This window comes from Cylas formicarius, unplaced genomic scaffold (genome assembly GCF_029955315.1).
Source record: "Cylas formicarius isolate icCylForm1 unplaced genomic scaffold, icCylForm1.1 PGA_scaffold_12__32_contigs__length_19106922, whole genome shotgun sequence".
NCBI lineage: Eukaryota > Metazoa > Arthropoda > Insecta > Coleoptera > Brentidae > Cylas > Cylas formicarius.
Genome location: NW_026844225.1, coordinates 13,921,391 through 13,945,371, shown reverse-complemented (window position 1 = coordinate 13,945,371; position 23,981 = coordinate 13,921,391). Strand labels below are relative to the sequence as shown.

Here is a 23,981-nt window from a genome sequence, read left to right as displayed (position 1 = left end):
ATCATTTTTGAAACGTACATGAAAATTGTTAATGTTATGCACGGGCGTATTTGTTTTAAATATGTTTTGTATTTGCACTTTCGTATTGCCAATACACGAGGCTAAATCAATACCGCCATAAAAATATAAAATATGAGTTAGATATACGATGTGTTTCATTTTCACTCCCCAGAATTCGGGATTTTGAAGTAAAAACGCACATCGATTTCAATATGTTATTTTGTAGTAAGGAATCCAGAGTTCTGCTGTGAAAAATCTGATTAGGCATATTTTTGAAAGCTACAAACTCTTAAACCAGAAGTTTGTACTAATTTTTAAAAAATGGTTACTGGTATTACACGTACCAAATATCAATTTGGGATTCTCGTAATAGCTCTTGTAGAATGTTGAAAAATTACCAAAAATTATTACTAATAATACAAGTTTTAAAAAAGCTCAACATATTTACCAATGGTTTGGAAACTTCACTTGTTGAAAACCCCTTTTATTTATTGAAAGAACTTTTAATGGTAATTTCTTTATTTATATTTATTCTATCATTATGAATGTTTTTTGTATTAATTTATTTCAATCCTAGAGTTATTTCTTTGCTCATTACCCGTTCTCTTTTACTTGATTCGACGTATTTTTGGAAATTAAATTAAACATAAAAGCTTGTTGTATTGAAACTGTATTCGTCAATCATTTAGTACATTAAAATATTAATAAATATTTTTATTAAGGAATCTATCATCAAACTCTCATTACTTAAATAATTCTAAATTCTAATCGTGCAGCTCTTTCATTTACTTAGTACATTTTTTATTATTTGTGTCGAATTACATTGAAAAAATTTATAGACCACAACTAGTTTAAAATAATTTTTCATCTAGCAAGCAAGCAAGCAGATTAATTTCTAATTTTTACCTGTACTTTTGTTTCTATCCCAAAGTTATTTGTTTGTTCATTACCCCGTATCCATTTACCCAATTTACACGTATGTCTGATACTTAATAAAACAAATTAAAGATAAAAGCTCATTTACTTGCATTAAAAATGCATTAGTCAAAAATTAAATACATTAAAATATTAATAAAAATTTTTCATTTATTTATTGCATTTTTTATTATTCGTCTCTAATTAAAATGAGGTAATTATATTGAAAAAAATTATAGACCGCAACTAGTTTAAAATAATTTTTCGTCTAGCAAATTTAATTGTTATTTTATTAAGCGGATTAATTTCTAATTTTTTTGTGTACTTTTATTTCTATCCCACAGTTAATTGTTTGTTCATTACCCCGTTCCCATTTACCTAATTTACACGTATGTCTGATACTTAATAAAACAAATTAAACATAAAAGCTCACTTACTTGCATTAAAAATGCATTAGTCAAAAATTAAATACATTAAAATATTAATAAAAAAATTTTATTTACTTATTGCATTTTTTTATTATTCGTCTCTAATTAAAAAGAGGTAATTATATTGAAATAGTTTATAGACCACAACTAGTTTAAAATAATTTTTCATCTAGAAATTTAATTGTTATTTTGTTAAGCAGACTAATTTCTATTTTTTTTTGTGTACTTTTGTTTCAATCCTACAATTATTTGATTGTTCATTACCCCTTTCCCATTTACCTAATTTACACGTATGTCTGATACTTAATAAAACAAATTAAACATAAAAGCTCAATTACTTGCATTAAAAATGCATTAGTCAAAAATTAAATACATTAAAATATTAATAAAAATTTTTCATTTACTTAGTGCATTTTTTATTATTCGTCTCTAATTAAAAAGAGGTAATTATATTGAAAAAGTTTATAGACCACAACTAGTTTAAAATAATTTTTCATCTACAAATTTAATTGTTATTTTGTTAAGCAGACTAATTTCTATATTTTTTTTTCTGTACTTTTGTTCCAATCCTACAATTATTTGATTGTTCATTACCCCGTTCCCTTTTACCTAATTTACACGTATGTCTGATACTTAATAAAACAAATTAAACATAAAAGCTCACTTACTTGCATTAAAAATGCATTAGTCAAAAATTAAATACATTAAAATATTAATAAAAAAATTTCATTTACTTAGTGCATTTTTAATTATTCGTCTCTAATTAAAAAGAGGTAATTATATTGAAGAAATTTATAGACCGCAACTAGTTTCAAATAATTTTTCATCTAGAAATTTAATTGTTATTTTGTTAAGCAGACTAGTTTCTTTTTTTTTGTATACTTTTGTTTCTATCCCACAGTTATTTGTTTGTTCATTACCCCGTTCCCTTTTACCTATTTATACGTATGTCTGGCACTTAATAAAACAAATTAAACATAAAAGCTCACTTACTTCCATTTAAAATGCAATAATTAAGCACATTAAAATATTAATAAAATTTGTTATTTAACAAAGTATCATTAAGTGGTCATATAGGATTTGACGCTTAAACATTCGAATGTCGGAAAGATGGGGTGCTTTCGACCATAATCATACAAATATAAAATTTTCGCAAAAAAAAAAGTAAAGAAGCTTTTCTTCTTTGCCTAACAATTCACTAACCAATATTTAAAAAAAAAAGTCCTTTCCTTTCACAATAATGACGATGTTTTCCTTTAGTGATATTCGCAAAACCTTTAAAAAAAATGCAATCCCAGGAGGTTTTTTCTTAATTTAGGTACCCGAAGTCTTTTTACCCAAAATAATTTTACGACCAGGTAATAAAATTTTTTGGGGTTTACAAAATCGTGTTAGTATATCGAGGCCTCTACGGATAGGTAGATACCAACCTATAAAGAGATTTATTACTGCCTGATGTTACCCTTATAAAAGAAGGTTGACCATTAAACTGATCAAGTAAAAAGATTTAAGACAAGCGTATATACATAGAGATACGTGTTGCGGTATCTTCTACTGTCATCGTTAAGTGATAAGACACCGTATCGGCTCGGAAAGACCCACAGTGCGCTTTTAAAATGGTGTGATTAATCTTCTGGTGGAAACTCCATTAAAAACTTTAGCTAGTTTTGGTTACAAACATCTTCAGGCCATCCAAACACACGTGCGAGCTCAATATTTAGACTGGTTATTTTCAAAGATGTACTGCCAATTTGAGTCCAGTTTCAAACAAATAAATACCTCGGACGTAGGTATTCATAAAAAGCCACCGCTACGCACATTGGATTTGTTCTGCGAAACAAGTATTAAATATCAGGTTTAGTGCTTCAGTTTAAGTTAAATAAGCTTATTTAAATTTCCAAAGTGATTTATTAACGTTAAAGAGTCAGTAATTTACACCTTGACTTCTTAAATCATACAGAAACATTAATTTAATTAATGCTTTCTAATTATTTGTTAAGAGTTTTTTTCTTTTCGTTTTGAGTTTTACAAATCAAGGCGTAAAAATTCGGAAGCTTGTTTATTTTGTTCTTTTTTTTATTATTATTTAATTTTTAACCTGCCATCTGCGCGTATTTGTTCGTATATTGTCAACGAATAACCGTAGTTCCCTCTTCACATTCCAAACAATAGATTTATTTACCGCAAACTCTTTAGTAGAATATGTACGAGCATATTGAATTGTAGTGTTTTAGACAGCATATCGATTCCTTGCAGTGATCTGTAAATGTTTGCTATATACTTGTGTAAGCGACACGCCTTTAATATAGGGCAACGGGACATCATTAGTTCCCGTTAAAAAAAATAAATATTAGACTTAAAAAAAGCGGAACTAATAAATGATAAGAAAGAGCTAATACACGTTTCCATGGTACTCCAAATTTTCTTGTTTTTTGTACACAAACATAAATCTATTTAAAAAAAATAAAAAGCAAAATTAAACCTTTTCGGAACATAGCAATAATTTTCCAAAAGCGATTGTCAAATGTGAATTCGGAAGTTATAAGGAATGATTTACAAATTTGTACTTTAAAAAGTTAGAGTTACAGGACTAATTATTAGAAATAAAGTCTATAAAACTTCGCCTACATAAGAGAATAATAATAATAAAAAACATAATTAATTAATTAATTAATAAATAATATCAGAATCGAACATTTATATAGGCACTAAATTACAACGGTTAAACAAAAGCCTAATGTAACGTTTACAACAAAATAATTAAAAGTAGTAACTTAGAGGTAGGCACATTTAATACGAAAATGACACAAACATTATGGGTTATATCTAATAAACATAAACTTTACATAACTCATTGCGAATTTCTAACTGCCCCTAGAAATATTTTACGGAGTTGTGTGTCATTATATATAATACAATGTCAAATAACAATTTCACGCTAGTAAATGGCCAAACTTGTCGAAATGAAACAAAATAAATTCTTGGTAAATCCACCTGAAATAATAAATTCCATTCCAGCCCAACGGGAAAGAATTTCTTTAATAGAACCTTCTGACATAAAAATAAGCATCTTTTAGAAGTTTGCCTACAGGAAAGTTATTTTTAATCATATTTAAAAAATTGCAATAAACGAGCAGCAATAAGAACGTTGCATGCTTTTTTCAATATCCATATAGTTCATTTTAAGTTTATTGCTTTTACTAAGTGCTAATGTAGTAATTATTATTGTAAAATGGGATTCCCAGTAAATAAATAAATACCAGCGCGCAATGCAAAATAACAATCGGCTGCAAAATGCTCTTTATTACCGTTGGTGTAGGATGTGGTGATCTGTATCTCGCCGAACAAAAGTAAGTTTAATTTAACGAATAAATTATTTAAATGAGAATGGATAAGATAATTCCGAACTAACGCAAAACGCTCGCAGCTACTCGCAAAATATATTGTCAAAGAATATCTCTGCATCGTCAAAAGAATTGATGTCATACATTCGTGAAATTGGTTTATTTTGATAAAATCACGTACGCTTTCCTTGTGTTTCATTTTGCTTTAACAAACTGAAAAAAAAGATCATACAAACGACTCGAGCAACTATGGAAACTATAGATTTTCGTTTAAAGGCTAGACTAGCGAATGGCATTTTAGTGAGGTATGTTTTGTGCTGTTATGTCTTGGATCGATATGAAAAGTTAAGATCTTGCGTATATTAAGAGTGTTGTCAACAGTTTAATTTCTACCTCAAAATTATCAATATTTTTAGTTTATCTATATGCCATACAGTTTAGCAGGTTACGTAACGGCTTTAACGGCGTCACAATGTCACGATCTTGGAGCAGCGTGAAATGGCATAAAGACGGAAATGCCTGCAATGATAGCAACAATTATTTAGGGTGCTACCCAGAACAAGGCAATCGATAAGGCCCAAAGTGAGTTATTAATATGCGTACGTATGAATTATTAACGTACTATTAGGCCCAGCATCCCATTCCGTTAGAGATATAACGAACAATAATAATTTTCTCGTATCACGTCAAATTAGATGCATATTAGACTTTGGACGAAAATTAGATAGGAAAATTATGATAATTAATGGTCCATTTTCTCCATTGTGTTGTTATCTACATGCTTCGACGGGTTCCAAACGGATTTTATTCGCTACAATAAACAGAAGTATGGCGTACTGTTTCGTCTGGTTAGCTGTTTAATAAGTAATAAATTAAATAATTGTATTATTGTTTCATTTGTTATTATTCAGTTATTTATATTATTCAAATGTTTACTAATACATTGTTTTATAAACACAATCGATAATTCTAACCTAACCATTTCATTGTTTTGATTTATATAATATATAGGGCATGCTCTCAAGAATATACCAATAATCAAGGAAGCAATTTCTTTTGGCACATAGAGAGTGTTAAAATCTGAAAAAGTAACCCGTTTTGATCAATATCATAAACACTCTTTTTCCAATTTTGATGAAACTAAATAGATTTTTTTATATCAATAAGAGGGTAATTCAGATTAGATCCAAATTGTCAGTTCCAGGGTCGTCGCCAAAGGAGAATTGATGTTTTTGATAAGAAAAGTACTCCACTGTACTATATATTATGTACTTTTTGTTTGATAAACCTTTCCTATATTTTAAATTTTTATCGAGACACCGATACAGTTGGAATAGTGTGATTCAACTTCTACGTTGAGCCAAACAAAACAAAATCACATATCAGAAATAGAAAAAGAATTTTAAAAAATTTCAAACCAAGTCTAAGCTGCAAAAATATTACCATTGTTAATAGAATAGAATCGTATAGACTGTGGCAAATTTTCAGAGAATGTTTGGATAAATAATTCCGATAAATACGCCCTAAATAGATCCTGATCAGTCCCTATTCGAGTGGAAGTTTACAACTGATGCACCATAACAAGAACAATTAATATGTAAATAAAATTTGACTATGTATTGCATATTTATATATAATTCTCGTAACAAATTTTATGATGCGCCCGCTATATATAATTTTATGCCGTTTTAACGAGTGCGCATAAAACAATAGATTAATTAATTATTTACCCAACGCCTTTAGTAACGGCCATAAACTCAGGCAATTTTATAACAATTACCCGGTGGTTGATGAAATCTCCTGTCAATTTTTTTTTGCACAAAAGCAGTAACCTTAGGGACGTATTTAAGTACCCATTATATTTGCTCATTTGAAATAATTTGCTTTAGAAATAGTTTTTTTGTCTCGCCGAACACGTCGTAAAGATAACAAAGTAATACCAAGGTATCTTTAGTGCCAAATCCAGCCAAAACAAATGGAAAAATGTTTTGATTGACATAAGAAACAATTAAATATGCAAATATGTCTTGGATATGATGTTTTGGTTTTTCGAAACAATTTTAATTTTGCTAAATCAACAACAACTGATCAGCAGAAATTTGTGACTTTAAACGAGTAACGAAAATGTAAAAATAAGCAGTGCTCACAAAGACAAACGACAACAGGGGTTTTGTTGTGTACACAAAACATAATACCAGACGTTTAAAATCACCCATAAACTATCGGATCCAAAACAATTGCTTATAAAATTAAGTTGTTTATATTTTTTAATCGACCATTAGATTTTATAGGGTGATTAAACAGCAAGACGGCTCTGAAGCTGATTTCCAAGGCCGTTGTAACAGGTATCTTTCGTATAGCGAGTCGTCTTGAAAAATGTTTTAGCCGCTGATAAAATACAAAAACATGCAGCGATGCGTTTCGCGATTCTGATATCACCAAAATGCGTGGGAGTGCTTTGATGCAGTATCTGTTTCTTATGGTGAGATTCGCAGAGCACGGCAATTGTCGGGGAAAATTTATGCGTTTTGATTAGCGGTAAAGAAAAGAACTTGATGCAGCACATGCTATTCGTGTGACACCTATATCTTAAGAAAACAATCGTCGTCATCAGTTAAAAGCTCGGTTAAAGAGGGAACATGAATTACGTAAAGTAAAGACATATATCAAAAAAAAAATTGGACGTTGGAGCGGTGCAAAAATAAAACTAAACGAAACATTGAGAAACAAAGAGAACAATTTGGGACGGCGAGGTGTGAAAAGTAATTCAGTTTGGTTCGGTTGGTTCTATTAAAACATACTACTTTCGACTCTTCCCACGCAACAAATCATTAACCGAGTCGGGTTCTTCCACGACGTGTGTAGTCGACCAAAGTGTCCCCCGTGCTCCGCCCCATCATCACTGCTCATCTGGCTCCAGTAACAGCGTTGCCGAGTTGTGAAGGAATTAAGTCTTTGACAGCAACCGCCAGCGATACTCCTAGAAGCTATCGCAGAGTACAATTTTTGTTCCTCTTTAAAACACGACGTGAAAGCATTAATTATTTGTTATTTACATATATAAAATTGCATCAATAGTAACTCAAGGTAATGCTAGTATAGTAATAATCTTTATATTTTGCACCTATAAACAATATTAGTACAATACGAAACAGAAATTATACTAACCAATATTGTGAGGTGCAAGAAAAATGGTGAGTGGAGAAGATCAATGTCCAGCCCCTTGGAGTAGAAGATTTTCATTTATTTAATTCGTGGACTACTTAACAACTTGATTAACTTAAATTATACATATAAACAAATACAAACGGCCTTATCGGAGGTGTGGTAATATATAACTGAGACGGCAAAATAGTGAAAGGATAACCCAAGGCGCGATGAAACTCTTATTAAAGTCATAGTCTTTCATATTTATTTAATTTTCTTTCTGAACTGAAAGGCGATGCATTGAGTAGGGGAAACTTGTCTCAAACATAGCTGAGATGTTTGGTTAACTTTTATAGTAATAAATGCTCAATGGTTTAACACACGGAAAATGTTGTTATTGCTCTTTGACGTATGTACTATATCTGTAGCTCTTGGCGATAACAGCTTCAAAAGTCGTCTCCATGATAATGTTAAGTTTGAATAATTTCAATACGAAATCAGAAAATAAATATGAAACGGCAACATTGGCACGCATGCAGCCGCCGGTTAAATCATGATTTAAAACGTGTGTACCTTATATCAAGTTTTTAAACCGTTTCGTCAAATGGACTTTTGGATAGTTTACTGTAAACTCTATCCCCTGCATGTATAAAGAATTCATTTAGCACGTAAAAGGAGTCGATATCGGGTAGCAGAAATAACATGTGGTCGATTTAAGGTGCAGAGAAAGAAAGGTCTTTAAAGCGAGAGGAGTATATTTTAGTAGGAGTCACAAATGACTTATTGGCTGTGTAGTTAAGAATAAAACCAGGAACATGAAGCGCGCATAATTTTCGGCATCATCCCGGATTTACAAAATAATTACGATTTGGTAGTTTTTATTTCCATTTCATTGTAACAAGGGACAAACTCTCTTTTACTGTTTGTGCTCGAAATTACACTAGAAACATAAATCAACGCTAAATAACCTGATTTCCGCGAGAGATATTAAAAAAAAATTAAACTGCCGCGAAATAACTCAACCGATTACCATAATCTTTTGTACAAACTGTCAACAATTCCTTTATAATGTATCATTATATGGTATTTTATTTGCATAAACATAGGTGTGTCGAGAGAAATTTTGCTTTGCGGAGAATTTTTAACGGCCTTTTTGGTGGATAAATGGACGAAACAAATTATTTAAGTCAACAATTTACTCAACTGACTTCGCGTTCTGGAAAGTCACTTAAAATTACGGGGTCGGACGTGGAAAAAAAAACGTTCGACTTGGAATATTCCACAATTTGTTTATTGTCAGAAGTGGGATAAATTATAATTAGTAACCGATATTAATTACTACGTAAAAGCAAGTTTGTAATTTCAAGATTTTCGATTTAGATCAAATCAAAGGCAACAAATCCGGCTATACGCAATATTCTGGCTTATGTAGTGGGTACTTGAAGTAATTACCCAGAATTCCAACTTAAGCCTAAGCAATAATGAAATACAGTGTGATGTTTGGACGTAACATACCCGGTGCCTATGTGACCCGCTTAATGTACTTATTTAAACATTCTGAATTATTCACGCAAATTTTTTGAGTATAACAAATAATTTTACCTTAATAAACGGTATCATAAATTCTTATTGCTGTAAATATTTTAGTCGGATATTTTAAAGATGCCAGAAGACAAAGTTCCCACAAATAACAAAATTTCATCTTTTTAGAAGAAATTGGACAAGCAATCGATTTGGTTTTACTGCCTTAGCTGGAAGTGTCCTTATGATCTTAAACTTGTTTCATGTAGTTTTTGAAGTTTTCAATTTTGTACGTCTTTTATCGTTTTTGAGAAAAAAAATCAAAATAAATAAGAACTAAAAGTTCAGATTTTCACGAAATTATATATTTTGACATGACAATTGTTTCGACAACACCGTGTCTTTATCAAAAAATAAATAGATAAATAAAAATTAAAAAAAAAAAATTGAGTCAAAAACTACAACTACAAGTTTTCAATTTTGTACGTATTTTATCGTTTTTGAGAAGCAGTAACTATAATGACAATATTGCAGGAATTTTTTTCTTTTATAAATCCGATTCATTTTATAAAAACAAGCTATGTGACTTTAGTTTAAATCTATTTTCGAACTTGAATTTTAGAATCACGTTTTTTTTTCTTTTCCATGTTATTTTAACAAACTTTTAATTTAAGTAATGAATTCCGAATAAAAATGTTTAATATACAGGAGTTAACTGAAAGTGAAAAATATTACATAGTCTATAATAATATCGTGCGCCAAATCAGCTATCGTTATGATAGACATGCAGCATGTAAAGCAGGCTTTAGAGACGATAATATAATACCAGTTCATTTTTTTAAGCACCTATCGAGGGTAGAAACTAATGCCGTAGTGTGTTTAGATCACACCGAGATAACCAGTTATTCGAGACGGTTAAAAAGGATCACGACGCAGAAAGCCGATTGATAAAATGTCGAAATTAAATTTATAAAGTTCGGGAACCTACAACAAGGCTGGTGACAGTAGGGTCTTATCTTATAGTTATCAACATAGGTGGGGGAAATTAATTAAAGATGCCTCTGACATCATTAGTCACTTAGGTCGGTCTGACGACAAACAGATAAACTAGCTGATTTACAGCTGTTCACGTGGGGTATGTAGGAACCCTAAAACATTCTTACTAACAAGAAACTGATGAACTTTGTCTGTTCCGCTCTTGACGACACTATCTCTGTACTCTCTGTTAAAATTTAATTAAAATCGAGTTCACTACTTGACGAAAGACGATTGGTATAGAGATATTAGTACCAGAACCAAAGAAAATGTCGTTCGAGCAAAAGTTCCCACGATAGTTTAAGAGAGTAAATATTGTTTAGGTGCGGGTGTTTGCATAAAGTTTTATTGAAACGTTCCTTTTTGCGTATTCGTTTTTAGTAAAGCACACAAACGAAATTTATGAGTTTTGTATACCGAGAGGATACATTGTTGCAATGGATGCCATTTTATATCCATGTCTTCGTATACAGAGCGGACACATCGGGATCTTTCTTAACTATAAATTAATAGACATAGATATTTTAATTACATAATTATAATCAGATACAAATATTATTTAATATTGCAAAAAGCACAGATTTCCAAGGGATGGCTACTACACATTTTTGCATTATGAAAAAAAAATTGGAACATTAATTTTTCTTTATGTTACATGACCATGAAGTGTCCATTTTCCTAAAAATACAGTTTTTAAATCTCACTGCCACTACTTTCCTAGTTAATTTTTTATATTTAAGTTTCAATTTGAAGCTGCCAAACGGGACCAAACCAATATTACCTACGCTTTTTAGGATGATTTCATTCAGAAGAACCTCTATTTCTTGTACGATTTTTCGTATTCGATAATCGAATTTTGAAAACCATCACGCCGTCGCAGTTCTACTGCCAAACGTAAAAGAAAATGTAGAGAAGTCAAATGGATTTCTTTTTAATCCCCCTCTAGGGAATAGACAGCTTTTAAGTGAGCTTTTAAAATGATAAGTAAATAATTGGGTTTATATTGTCCCTGTCTACGAAGCGAAAGGAAGTAAATTAAGTTGTAAGACTTTTAAATGAGTTGATTGTTACTGCGAACGCACTTGCCTAAATGACATAGCAGTTCTTATTCAAAATTTCATATTAGCTAGGGATCGCGCACTAAGCTTCCTTTATAAATACCCCGGTTCTATTATACCAACTTGATTGCAGAAGATCAGCTTTTGATTAGCTTACCATTCCAACATTATTATGCATCCCAACTAAAGGAAAAAAAAGAACGCAAATATTGATAACATATTAATACAGATATTAGTAAGAACAATTTAGTCATACAAACCGGTAAATTGTTCTTTTAATTTTAGGACTATAAAAAACTTCAAAGCAACATTTGACGTTAAAGATAAACCAAAAAAAATGTGGATGGATGGATGAAGAGAAATCCTGTCGTTATCCCTGTTGGGTTAGAGAAATTATTTTACAGCTTAAGTTTATATATTTTCTATCTACTTTCAGAGGTTGAATCTTTCTTTAACTGTTTATAATAAAAATAATAAGAAAATGTCAAGAAACTGTGTACTATTATTTTGTACGTTCATTTCTTTTTTTGCTAGCGCTTAGATGCCTAGGATTGTATTATTGTTCAAATTATAATAAAGCATTGTTTTCAAGGTTGTTGTTATGTTTCATAGAAGTATCTTACTTAGACTGATCAAGTAGCATTTCGAGAAAATTAAATAAAAAAAAAACTATAACAACGGGGGCGGGTTTTTCTTGGTAAAATTTATCACGTTGAAGTAACCCGTCTGACACATTAACGAGGGTAATAATGGCTAACGCAAAGTTTATGTTCAGCGATGAACAATTACCATTATAGTAGTTATAGAAATTGGCTGAACTAGAATTGCACGGCTTTCAAAAAAAAAGGGGAAATAAAGCGAGTCGATAATTTACGTTTGATTTCGTTTAGCTCTACGAGGAGAAATATACGGAGTGTGTGGGTAGCAGGCGCCATTCGCTTTACAACAGGTGATAATAAACTGACCGAACGATGTCGGCGAAGTAATCTTTCATATTTAATTTTTTACAAATAACTTTGTGTCGCTTATTTACATATATCAACGCTTACCAGCCAACAACAAACCCATCGTTTGCGAATTTCAATTGTACATTATTCCAGATTGAAAAAAATGGAAAAAATGGAGACAATTTATTTGGCTATTGTTTCTTGTTTGTAACAGCAACTTTAGGGGGAATTCTTGTTTGGTTTTAGTACATATTGCTCCACTAAAGGACGATTAATTTGTACATTTTTATAGGAATGGCTGATAGAAGTAAAAGTATGAAATGCTTTCCGTTAAACAAAAAGTTGTGAACTGCCTGTGTATTTCGTGGACCCTTATGGCCGATCGCTTAGAAACATGATGTCAGTTTCGAATTATCGCTCACACTAATACTGACCTTTTAAGGCCAATTTAGAAAAGTCAAGTCAGGCCGATCAGTAGCGATGATTCGTCACGTTTCTAACTCACACCTTCTCTCTTCAGGGTCCGGGCTCGTACCTAGAAAAATATAAAAACATACATGGATTTTATACGTATATACAAAATTTTTTTCTTTTTTATATTTCAGCGATTTTTAATATCTTTACTAGTTTTTAAAATGCACTATTTTTTTAAATTTATACTTAGCAGTTTCACTAATTTTAACCGTAATTCTACTCCCGTCCATAAAATGCCTAATTACACATCGATCTAGCATGCGGGAAGCGTCACTTTGCAACGTCAGTTTCGTCTCGCATGGATGCGACCCACCTCGGACATTTCCAGTATTTTATCGCACGAGTTTATTTGACCCGAGCGGAGCGAGTTTTTAATAAACGAGTGACTTAAAAAGTTTACCACACATGTCGGATACTATTTTGACATTCAACACCATCAACAAATATTTGTTCTAAAGTTGATATGGGAAGATTGTAAAAATTAATAGTCATTTGTAAAAAACAAATTTTATTGTTTCAGTAATATCAGGAGAACAATTACTAATATTCAAAAATACAATTGGCATGCCGAGAAAACTGAGTATATTGGTTTGATAAGAAAACGCTAAAAGGTTTGGAAGTATCCATTGTTTCATTTATGTCATACTATAAAAAAAACGCGGTAAAATTTTCGGAAAATACGGCGGCAACATTATAATAAATTGTATTACGCAAATCACAATGAACTGGCAATTCGGAGCTTAATAGATTTTACAAAACATCATTTTTCAAATGGAATAGAATTTCGCAAATAGCAGTTCGACTGTGAACGATTATCGAAACAGTACAAATTGTTGTAACGATCATTACCATGAAATTGTTATTAAAAACGTAATAATTCGTATCCCGTTCATTTTTTTACTGACCACATCAAGTGATGGAAATACGAAAATATTCGCTTCCTGTCGCTTTGGTTTTCGCAGTTTGTGGTTCGTAATAAATTACTTTACAAATTCAATGCTTGTTAATCGATAGATTTCTTATTTTAGGAACAATCAAATGTGCTAAGAAATCGCGGTATGTCCATTTGGAAAAATGCGAATTCATTTCCGCATTGCAGTACGAATGCTGTGCGAAAATTACTTTAACAAATTTTCCTCAGAACGAAAGTAAGTTTATAACAAACAAACATTCTGCTAATATTTGGGAAGAAACCATTTTTCAGTGTGTTTAGAAATTACAGTTGTGCCTAATGAGCTGGCTCTGCATTTGAATGTGAAAAACAATGGAGACCTTGTTTACAGTGGGAAAATCGGTAAGATAGGTTTCTTGTTTTTTTTTCTAGATTTTTTTGATTTCGATAAATCTTAATTTTTTGAAATAAGCTTCCCAGTTTAACAAACTAACAATTTGTAACAAATCGTACTATCTGAATGGAAATTCTCTATTTGTTGCGACATCAACCAACAAAGATAAGGTTAATTATTTAACTTCTAGAACTTGATTGTTTGCACCTGCAGAACCTGATGAGATTAGAAAAGTATTTTTTTTATCTTTTATCAGATTTTACACTTGAATTTCGCTAAACGTATGGATATTATTTTAAGTATTCCGTGAGGGAATTAGTATAGAGAATGAATTATATTTCAGGATTTAATCAATTAAACTAGAATTTCAACACAGCGGCAACTAAGAGTCAACTAGAGCTTTCGAAACATTTCCGATGAGAAACAGCAAACTACACAAGCCTGGCGCATCCGCCTAAAATTAAAAAAAAAAGCTTGCTGAATATTAATTTAAATCGTGACATTTCGAGGCACCGTAAACAATAATAATTTACAACAGATTTGTAATAGACAGATGGATTAGTTACAAAGGCTCCGTTTAAATAATCCATCAAGCAATTTTATTTTTATAGATGGTACTTAATATTTAATTCCAGGTTTAATATCTTACGAATGTAAGCGTATTTGTAAATACCAAACTTTTGGTGATACGTCCGTAATTTGTTTTCAAGATGGTTAACTAGTCGAACTGTTTATCAAACTTTTACGTTTCGGCGTTTTTTGACCCCCCACCCCCCTGACTGTCAGAGTCAATAAACATAAGGAAAAGGCATTTCTCACACGTCAATTGTTGATCATCCCCTATCGATTTCTATTCATAAATCGACCTTGGCACTGTTTTAGTTGGGGTGGGTAAATCTAAAAATTCGCGTTTGTATTAGTTTTGTTTCAGATCCAAGTGTAGCACCAATTTGCCCCTTACCGACGCCGCTTTGTCTCACCTTAAATCACGTGAATATTGCAAATAAAGAAGTTTGTTCGAAATTAACTGTAGGGCCAATAACGCTCCTCAAGTTTCCATGTTTTCGCATTTCAGATGGCAAAGTTGAAGTTTTATCGAACAATTATGTAAGATGAAATAAAACTGTCTAATTAAAATGAGTTGGTATGAATATGCGTTTTACTAAAACGGAACTAAAAGTTTATATAAAGTAGCTACTCAATACTGCAATACTGTAAGTGACACTTAAAAATGTGCAGGCTCTTAAACCGACCCGTTCCAAAAATCTTATCATGTCTTACAAAGTTACTTTTTTTTTAATGGATTTAAATAGCCAGACTCAATAGCGTTTCTATCAATTCACATTGTGCGAAAGGTCGATAAACATGAGACTGTCGGTGGGCACGATTATCATTTGTGCTGCTTTGACGTCCAATGCGTTGCAAGGTATAAAAATGAACAGTAATTGCAAATAATGGTTTATTTATTGCATTAGATTGGGGTCGTTATTTAGGTTTATGTTGCAGAACGCATGGCGCAGGTACAACTATTGAAAAAACTAACACAGAATCTCGAAAAATCTAATCAAGCGATTAGTTTAAATTTGCTGTCGGACGTGGAAGAAGAGGATGTGACGTATCTTTTGTACAGAAAAGGTGACACTACAGGGGTTGAAGTCACCAGGGAAGAAGTGGAAGAAATAGAGACGAACACCAAATTTGATAAAAGTCTTCCTACCCTGTTTATTGTTCACGGATGGATCAACAATTGCCAATCATCCACCATAATTACCGATATCACATCCGCAATTTTGGAAAACCATGATGTTAATGTTTTTTCCGTATGTTGGGATGAGTATGCTTATAAAGATTATATTTCGTCCTTTGCTGCGGTGGCACCAGTTGGAAGGTACTTGGGCGAATTCGTCCTCTCATTATCTACACTAAATAATTACGATTTGGGCAAAATAACAATCGTCGGCCATAGCTTAGGTGCTCATATCGCTGGATACGCAGGAAAACAGACCAACGGAACCCTAGACTACATCGTCGGTCTAGATCCAGCAGGGCCCCTATTTTTTGAACAGCTACCCGATTCTAGATTGAGCATAACTGATGCCAATTACGTCCAAGTAATTCACACCGACGCTTCGTTTCTGGGAGTCAATTTTGAAATAGGTCACATCGATTTTTGGCCCAATGGTGGTTTCAATCAACCCGGTTGTGACTTCGACATCGTAGGCACTTGCTCGCATGGAAGATCGCACCAATATTACACTGAGTCGCTGCTCAACGACAGTTTTGTCAGTCGCCAGTGCGACAGTTATAATAATTACATCGGAGGTAAATGCACGAACAACTCAAAAATCGATATGGGTGGCTACGTGCTGGATATCTCGTAAGTAAAATTATTCATTTCTTCCTTTTTATTTTTATGAAACTGTCTCAGCTATAATATCATAATCCTTACTTAACGTCCACGGCTTCGGGGCGCTTATTGGACAGAATAAAAGGACTTGCAAATGAATTTCATTATGTTTTCTCAAAGCCAATTTTTCTTAAGCTCGACATTTCGGGCTAAAACGGAAATAAAAATACTAAATTTCTAATTAAATCTGTACTTTTCGTGATTTAGGGTGACGGGAAACTATTATCTGAAAACTAACGACGACTCACCGTACGCGTTGGGCGACATTGGGCTTTGAGGTGGCGTGTGGTTTTTCTATAATAAATAAATTTATAAAATATGCACAAAATTTATTTCTAAAATGACGAGGTACTTTTATAAAATCGGCGTACTTAAATGCGCAAACAAGTGTTTGGGTGACGTATATCAGTTTTCGAGAGTACTTTACGCGATTTACGTCCAAGATGTTCGAGGACTTAAGTTTTCGTTAGTTCCGATACTTCCGTGTGAAAATGCGGTCCCTGCTGCTTGTCTATTGCGTAGCTCCTCTAGTTCTCGGAGGTACTCTATATCGGGGTAAGTACGGCACAATTATACTTAATATTACTTAAGGAAATAAGAATTGAGTATGTTTCAGACAATATCGACTTATTATCGCAAATTCGGCAGTTACAAGAGCTGACGTCCTCGCAGAAAAAAATTAATTTGACATCGGCGTCTCCTTCGCCACGAGTAGCCGAATCGGACGTCTCGTTTAGGGTTTACAACAGAAAAGATGAGGAAGGAAAAGCAGTGTCGTGTAACGAAGCAAACAAAATCAAATCGATAACTCAATTCAACGAACGGTTGTCTACGGTATTCATAATCCATGGCTGGATGAACAACTGCAACTCGTCCTCGGTTACTACCCAAATTAGGGAATCATTGCTGACCAATCACGACGTGAACATCATTACCGTATGTTGGGACAGTTTGGCTAATTGGGATTACATAAACTCCTGCTTGTCCGTAGAAGGAGTGGGCAGATACGTGGGTGATTTTATTAGAACTCTATCCGAAACGAACAACTACCCCTTGGAAAATATTAAAGTCGTCGGTCATAGTCTAGGTGCCCATATCGCCGGTTATGCTGGAAAAGAAAATGGCGGCGACTTGGCTTATATTATTGGTCTTGACCCGGCCGGTCCTTTGTATTTTGAAAACGATAAAGACAACAGACTCGATGAATCCGATGCCAAATATGTTCAAGTTATTCACACGGATGCCGGCTTACTAGGCGCGAACTATAAAGTTGGACATTTGGATTTCTGGCCGAACGGGGGTGAAAATCAACCGGGGTGTTGGATAGATTTCATCTGCTCTCACGGGAGATCGTACGTGTATTACGCCGAATCGATTGTAAATAATAACTTCATCGCTAGAAGATGCACGAGTTACGATGACTACATCAACGGAAAATGTGAGCAAAATGAAAAAACCCGTATGGGCGGGTACATATTGGATGACTCGTAAGTATTTGAAATCGTAGATCTAAAATAGGAGCAATAAACGATTTTTGCGTTCTAGAATAACCGGAAACTATTATCTGGAAACTGCTGACTCTTCGCCTTATGCAGAAGGAGACAAAGAACTTTTATTATTGTAATTATATACCAATATAAATAAATGGACTATTTAAAATCGTCTCCATTTATTTACTAAAAGCAAATGGTAAGTTAATAAAATTTAAAACTAGTTCATGTAGGGTGGACATGCGAAGACACCAGAAAATGTAACTATGGCATAGTCGGTCAGCATTTTACCTGCTTCCACTCGTATACTAATAGTCGCAAAATTTACATGCCAGTGTTCTGCGTTTGTCTATTACGCAAAGCGTACAGTACGGCTACGGCATTGTTTAAAGTTTTGAATGATATTCTTTCAGCAGCAGATAAAGGGGAAACATGGGCTTTGGCCTTATTTGATTATAGTAAAGCTTTCGATATCCTCAATCATGCTATAATCTGTGCCAAGTTAAAATACCACGGGTTTAAATTTAAGACGATTCAATTGATTCCTAATTATCAAGCCTTAGAAGCTGGCAGTGGGGTGCCTCAAGGCTGATTATTGGGACCTCTTTTCTGCATTATTTATACAGCAGATATGCGTGGTTGCTTTGGTGAGTTCGACGGTCACAGGTATGGTGATGACACGCAAATACAAGCGGCAAGGAGACTAAATAAATACTAGGAATACTTGAATATATTTATTATAAAAATTCCAGCTGTTGACGAATGTAAAAACTGGGGTATTATGATAAGAACTCAGATTTGATACGCAGGTTTCCAACATTCTCCAATCTATAAATGTAAAGATATTCTAAACTTTAGATTTAAGAAAAATCTCTCATTGCGCTTTTAAATTTCCTAAACTAACTAACTACCTAAATTGTTAATCAGTTCTCTTTATTTGATATTGCTTTTTTATCGTTTTTCTTTTTTGATTTAATGCTCTAAGATCTTTATATGTAAAATTAGTATACTAAATTAAATTTGCATTGTCTTTTTACATACTCGGTTAAGTTAACAGCTCAGCTTACCTTCGTCGAGCTTAAAATAATATAGGTTTTATTTATTTATTTATTTATTATTTATTTATTACGCCCCGGTGTCATACAGTTGACAGAGATAGCACCAATTACCGGATAATTACAATAGTTTCTACTACAAAACAAGGTCGCATTTTTAAAAAACTGCTGCGGAAACTCGAAAAACCGTCTTTACTTATTATGGATAATGCACAATATTATTCTGGAGTTAGTGAAAGTGTATCAAATGCATCGATAAGAAAAGAAACGATTACCCACAAAATGGTCTAGAATGTGAGTTGTTAAAAATTGTCAAATATTACTGAACAAACTTGCCGTATAGTACAGACAAAATAATTGCTGAAATGGGTCATGAAATTTTAAGATTGCCTCCTTACCATTGTATGCCATAGAATTAGTGTAGGGCCCAGTGCAAAATATTTTCTAATAAAAATATTGTGAGGCAATGCATGATGATTCTGCAGTAGTAACTGTAAATTTTATATCTCGGTAACGGTAGTTCCTATGGGATCGCGATTGGTACAGAAATGATCACAGTCGAAAAAAAAATTTTTTTGTCTGTTTGTCCATTCTCCGATCTTCGTTCTAGTCTTTTGGTTTTTCCTGAATAACTTTCGAACCATTGGAGCTACAAAAGTGAAATTTTCCTTCTTTTTAACCCTCCACGAAACACATAAGCTTATAAGAAATGGCCTCGATCGGATGCCGGCATTCATCTTTTTTCGCGATTTTCGACTGATTTTTTGGACATTGTTATGAAGCACGATAAGTGTCCGAAATTTGAAGCAATCGGCTTCTTATTTGGCACATATATATAGTTTTGCCTTTTGACGGAACCTGTTGAAAATGGGGGGCTGGGGGGTCGGGAAGTATTCTAAAAAAATAAAAAGTCGCGTGCGCAAGGGTCTGCAAAAAACATCATTTTTCAAAAAACGCTCACGAGACCGAAGAAATTAATCAACCAAACGACGCAAAAGATACGGTTTCATAAACTTTTATTCTTGACAATTTTTCAAAAATATACAGGGTGCGCCGCAAATTCAAAGAAACTGAAAAGTGAGCCCTCCTTTTATTGAAAATTGTTTATAACTGAAAGACTATGATTCAGATATCACTTTCTTTTACATTGCGATATAGCCCCCATAGACACCTAAAATTTTTGTACAGGGTGTTCCCGAATTCCGTGCTAACTGAAAAATGTGGGTGTCCTAAATTTGTAGATATCAACTTCAAATTTAGCAAGGAAGTAATAGTTCGTGTCCACCATTAAAGAGTAGAAATTCGGTGCAATCAAATTTTACCAAGTATTTTTTCAAATGTTTTGATTTTTTTTTTGTAATTTTGGCTTCCAGAAAAATATGTTTTCCTCCATAATCGTTCACCCTATAGGCAAAATTCTTTAAGCAGCAGACGTGGAAGACCAAGTTCAATAACATTTATTTACATTTATTTATATACAGGGTTTTCAAATTATAGACAAAAATGTAAAAGACCTTAGGAAATTCATCTTTTACAGAGTAAATTATTAACCGCAAAACAAAAATCGTACAAAATATGACTAATCGTTTCCAACAGTGTCATAGGCCGCATCAAGAGCTACAATTTTTGTATTTGCGGTTTTCGTCTGTCACATACGCTGCTCGGAATATTTAAAAAAATCCATATTAAAATCGCTATTTCGGAGGCTCAGTCAAGGCGCGATAATGATTATTATGGCGCACCGAATGCTTTTAGAAAAAACTTATTTTCTCGAAAACCGTTTACTATTTTAGAAAAATTGTTGGACCCGGAAACGTGGATGATCCAGGGCTATAACCTCTATTTGCGGACTTTTTTCAATTATGTACAGGGTGTGTTAATTATGAGTAAAAAAATCTAAAAGACACTGAAAATTGCCGTTTTTGTGGATAAATTATTTTCCATAAATGAGAAACTATAAAACATGGGATAATTTTGTTTGAACAGTCTTGAATATTGTGTTGAGAGAGAGAGAGAGAGTTTCAGGTTACGTCTATCATGCAGGGCACGCCAGATACTTAAAATATTATAATTGGAAATCCTTATTACTTATACAATTTTTTATATTTATCAAGGTTTGTCGACATTGAAATTCGGAGATAAGTAAAAGACGCTTTATACAGGGTGTGTACACAATATAATTACATCGATTTTGAGAAAGTTCCACAGTGGTCTGCAGGAACAAGATAGTAGTAGCAGTTCCAATTTTGGCTTTGATGATGAAGGTGTTTCATACAAACTAAATATGGTTTACTCTTGGCAAATTATATTTTATACGGTATGATAATATTTTAAATTTTTTGATTCTTTTGGTATTGTTTTAATTTTTATAGTATAGACAGAAATTTTTGACAATAGCTTATTTAAATAAATATCCTAATTTTTTATGTAGATTCAACTTAAATATTCGCATATCATATATTCTATTATTACATACAAAATACATGAATCCATCTCTAAATATGAGCCTACTAGTTAAATTAATAAATGCCAAGTACAACTAATTCTGTCTCTCTTACACCCAAGTAGTATAATCGTGATCGTTAGTGACGGCTGTCTAGCATGGATCAGATATACATTTAGGGCGGAACAAGATCTGTTGAAGTATAACAACACGATTAACAATATATTTTATTCTGTTTGGCATTTTATTGCCGACAATGCCACCACAATTCGTACCGACTATATAATGTCAAATGTATATTTAAGAAGGCAATTCAAAATTGAGTTTATTCCAAAAATGCTATTATTTACTAATTTTCTAATTTTTGCAATAACCGGACATACATTAAAAGCGGCTTTGAGTATCTCTTGAATACAATAAATAAAAGTAGTTTAATTGATGCATTTTTAACGATTTGCGAAAAGAAAACAAATTGTTCGGCCTTCTAATGACATTTTAAATGGATTTCATTTTGATATCTGTTGATAAAATTTCTAAATATATTATAGTAAAGCCAAATTATACAAATCTTATCAAAAATTTATTAAGATTGAGTTAGATCCGTTTATTATAAAAACCCTACAACAAACAAAGTATATTCAGAGACGTTGTTTGATGTTCGCAGAAAAAATGAAATCGTTGGTAATTTTCCTGGCAGCTTTCGCTTGTTCTTCCGCCCTGCCAGGTAACTTTATAATCGACGCGGTAAATATTACTAAACTCGTTTATTTCTAGTAGATGATATATATAATCCAGGATATTTGCTATACCAAAGAGAAGACGGATTGATTGAAGTGGAAGACCTAAATAATGCTACAATTCAAGTATACGCTACTGAAGCGGATATGACGTTTCACTTTTTCGATCCTAGCAATCCTAGTCGGGGGACTGCAATCAAATCCAGTCAAATTCCTTATATCCTAAGTCTAACAGGCTTCGACAATAGAAGAGACACTTTAGTGATTATTCACGGTTGGAGAAACCACTACCAATCACCAGTAAACGATATCATCAAAAACGCTGCCTTATCCAACCACAATTTAAACGTTATTGTCGTCGATTGGAGTCCTATTGCTGGAAGCAACTATCTAACCGCCCAAAGGGCAGTAACTCGCGTGGGACAGTACGTTGGGACATTCCTGACCAGACTTGAAAGTCAAATTGGTTTGAGTTTGGCGAGGACTACAATTGTCGGACACTCCCTTGGAGCTCATATTACAGGTGTTAAAAAGCTTCACGTTTTTCATTATCGTAATTAATTATTCATTCAGGTAACGCTGGAGCGGCGACAAGAGGAAGGATCAGATATCTGGTAGGTTTAGATCCTGCAGGACCACTTTTCTCAGAACGCGACACAAGCAACCGTTTGGACCCCACTGATGGACAATTTGTACAAGTAATCCACACCAACGACGGCGTCCTCGGATTCGGAATTAATATGGGACACGCGGATTATTTTCCAAATGGCGGCAAAACTCAACCTGGCTGTGGAATCGATGTGGCAGGAAGCTGCGCACACAGCAGAGCATATGAATATTACGCTGAAAGCTTGTTCCATAATTTCTTCAATAGCAGACAATGCAACAGTTATTCTGACTTTACCAACAATATCTGTAGCGCAACTAGTAGCCGCATGGGAGGCCTTCCTCTTCAAAACAGGTAGGACTGAATATTTAATGTTTGACATTTCTTAAATGGAATTCTGGCAAGAAATGTATAAACGCCATCCAGCTCGCTCTCTAACGAAAAGGATACTAAAGGTTTATGAAAAATGGAATTCTAATGTTTCGGAAATTTTGCTGCCTTCTTCAGGCCTCTAGGAAAGATCACATATACTTAAAATTGTGTTCTAAAATGAAGCAATGTACCACAGTGCAATTATATACAATAAAAATATATATGAAACAATACTAATTACTGTTTTAGTATTATGCGATAGTAATCTGTCTGTGTAGGAACAGTAATCTGTTTGTGTGTGTTATTTTGCGCTGGGGTAAGTTGCTTCATTTTCAACCCAGCCTAAACCCATTAATATCGAAAGAGATAGTGTTAAATTTTTCCGTATTAAAATTTAATATTCGCTTTGCTTTTTCAGGGCCGGAATATACTTTTTGAGAACCAACAGCCGACCGCTCTACGCATAGAACACCCATTATATATAATATAAACAGTACAATAAAAATAAAACGCACATTATTTTTGTTATTTACTGGCACTTGGACACTTCGGTTAGCCGACGCCACAATATTGTGATTGGTTAGTAAACGACAACACCTAAAAAGCCTTGTTGTTTCACAATATTTTTCAGATAACAATCCAGAAAGAATTCGAGAGCGCGATATCTAAAACAATAAAATAGATGAAATTCAAACGAATCAGTTAGAAAAACACT

General features: G+C 33.1%; 1 protein-coding gene across 12 annotated transcripts; it reads left to right on the top strand.

Annotated features, from left to right (window-relative positions):
* Positions 1–13,597: 13,597 nt before the first annotated feature.
* LOC132695811 (phospholipase A1-like) lies at positions 13,598–23,791 on the top strand. 12 transcript variants are annotated; one of them, XM_060660304.1, is made up of 6 exons: positions 13,598–13,837; positions 13,898–14,017; positions 14,074–14,163; positions 15,662–16,532; positions 22,215–22,274; positions 22,328–22,458. In XM_060660304.1, the coding sequence occupies exons 1-6, from the start codon at positions 13,786–13,788 to the stop codon at positions 22,329–22,331; spliced, it is 1,197 nt and encodes a 398-aa protein (XP_060516287.1). In that variant the 5' UTR covers positions 13,598–13,785; the 3' UTR covers positions 22,332–22,458. The 12 variants fall into 12 exon arrangements, 11 of the variants coding, with proteins under 11 accessions (XP_060516287.1, XP_060516286.1, XP_060516288.1 ...); XM_060660303.1 differs by having other exon boundaries at positions 13,599–13,837; positions 22,325–22,465; XM_060660305.1 differs by lacking the exon at positions 22,215–22,274 and having other exon boundaries at positions 13,599–13,837; positions 22,325–22,465.
* Positions 23,792–23,981: the final 190 nt, after the last annotated feature.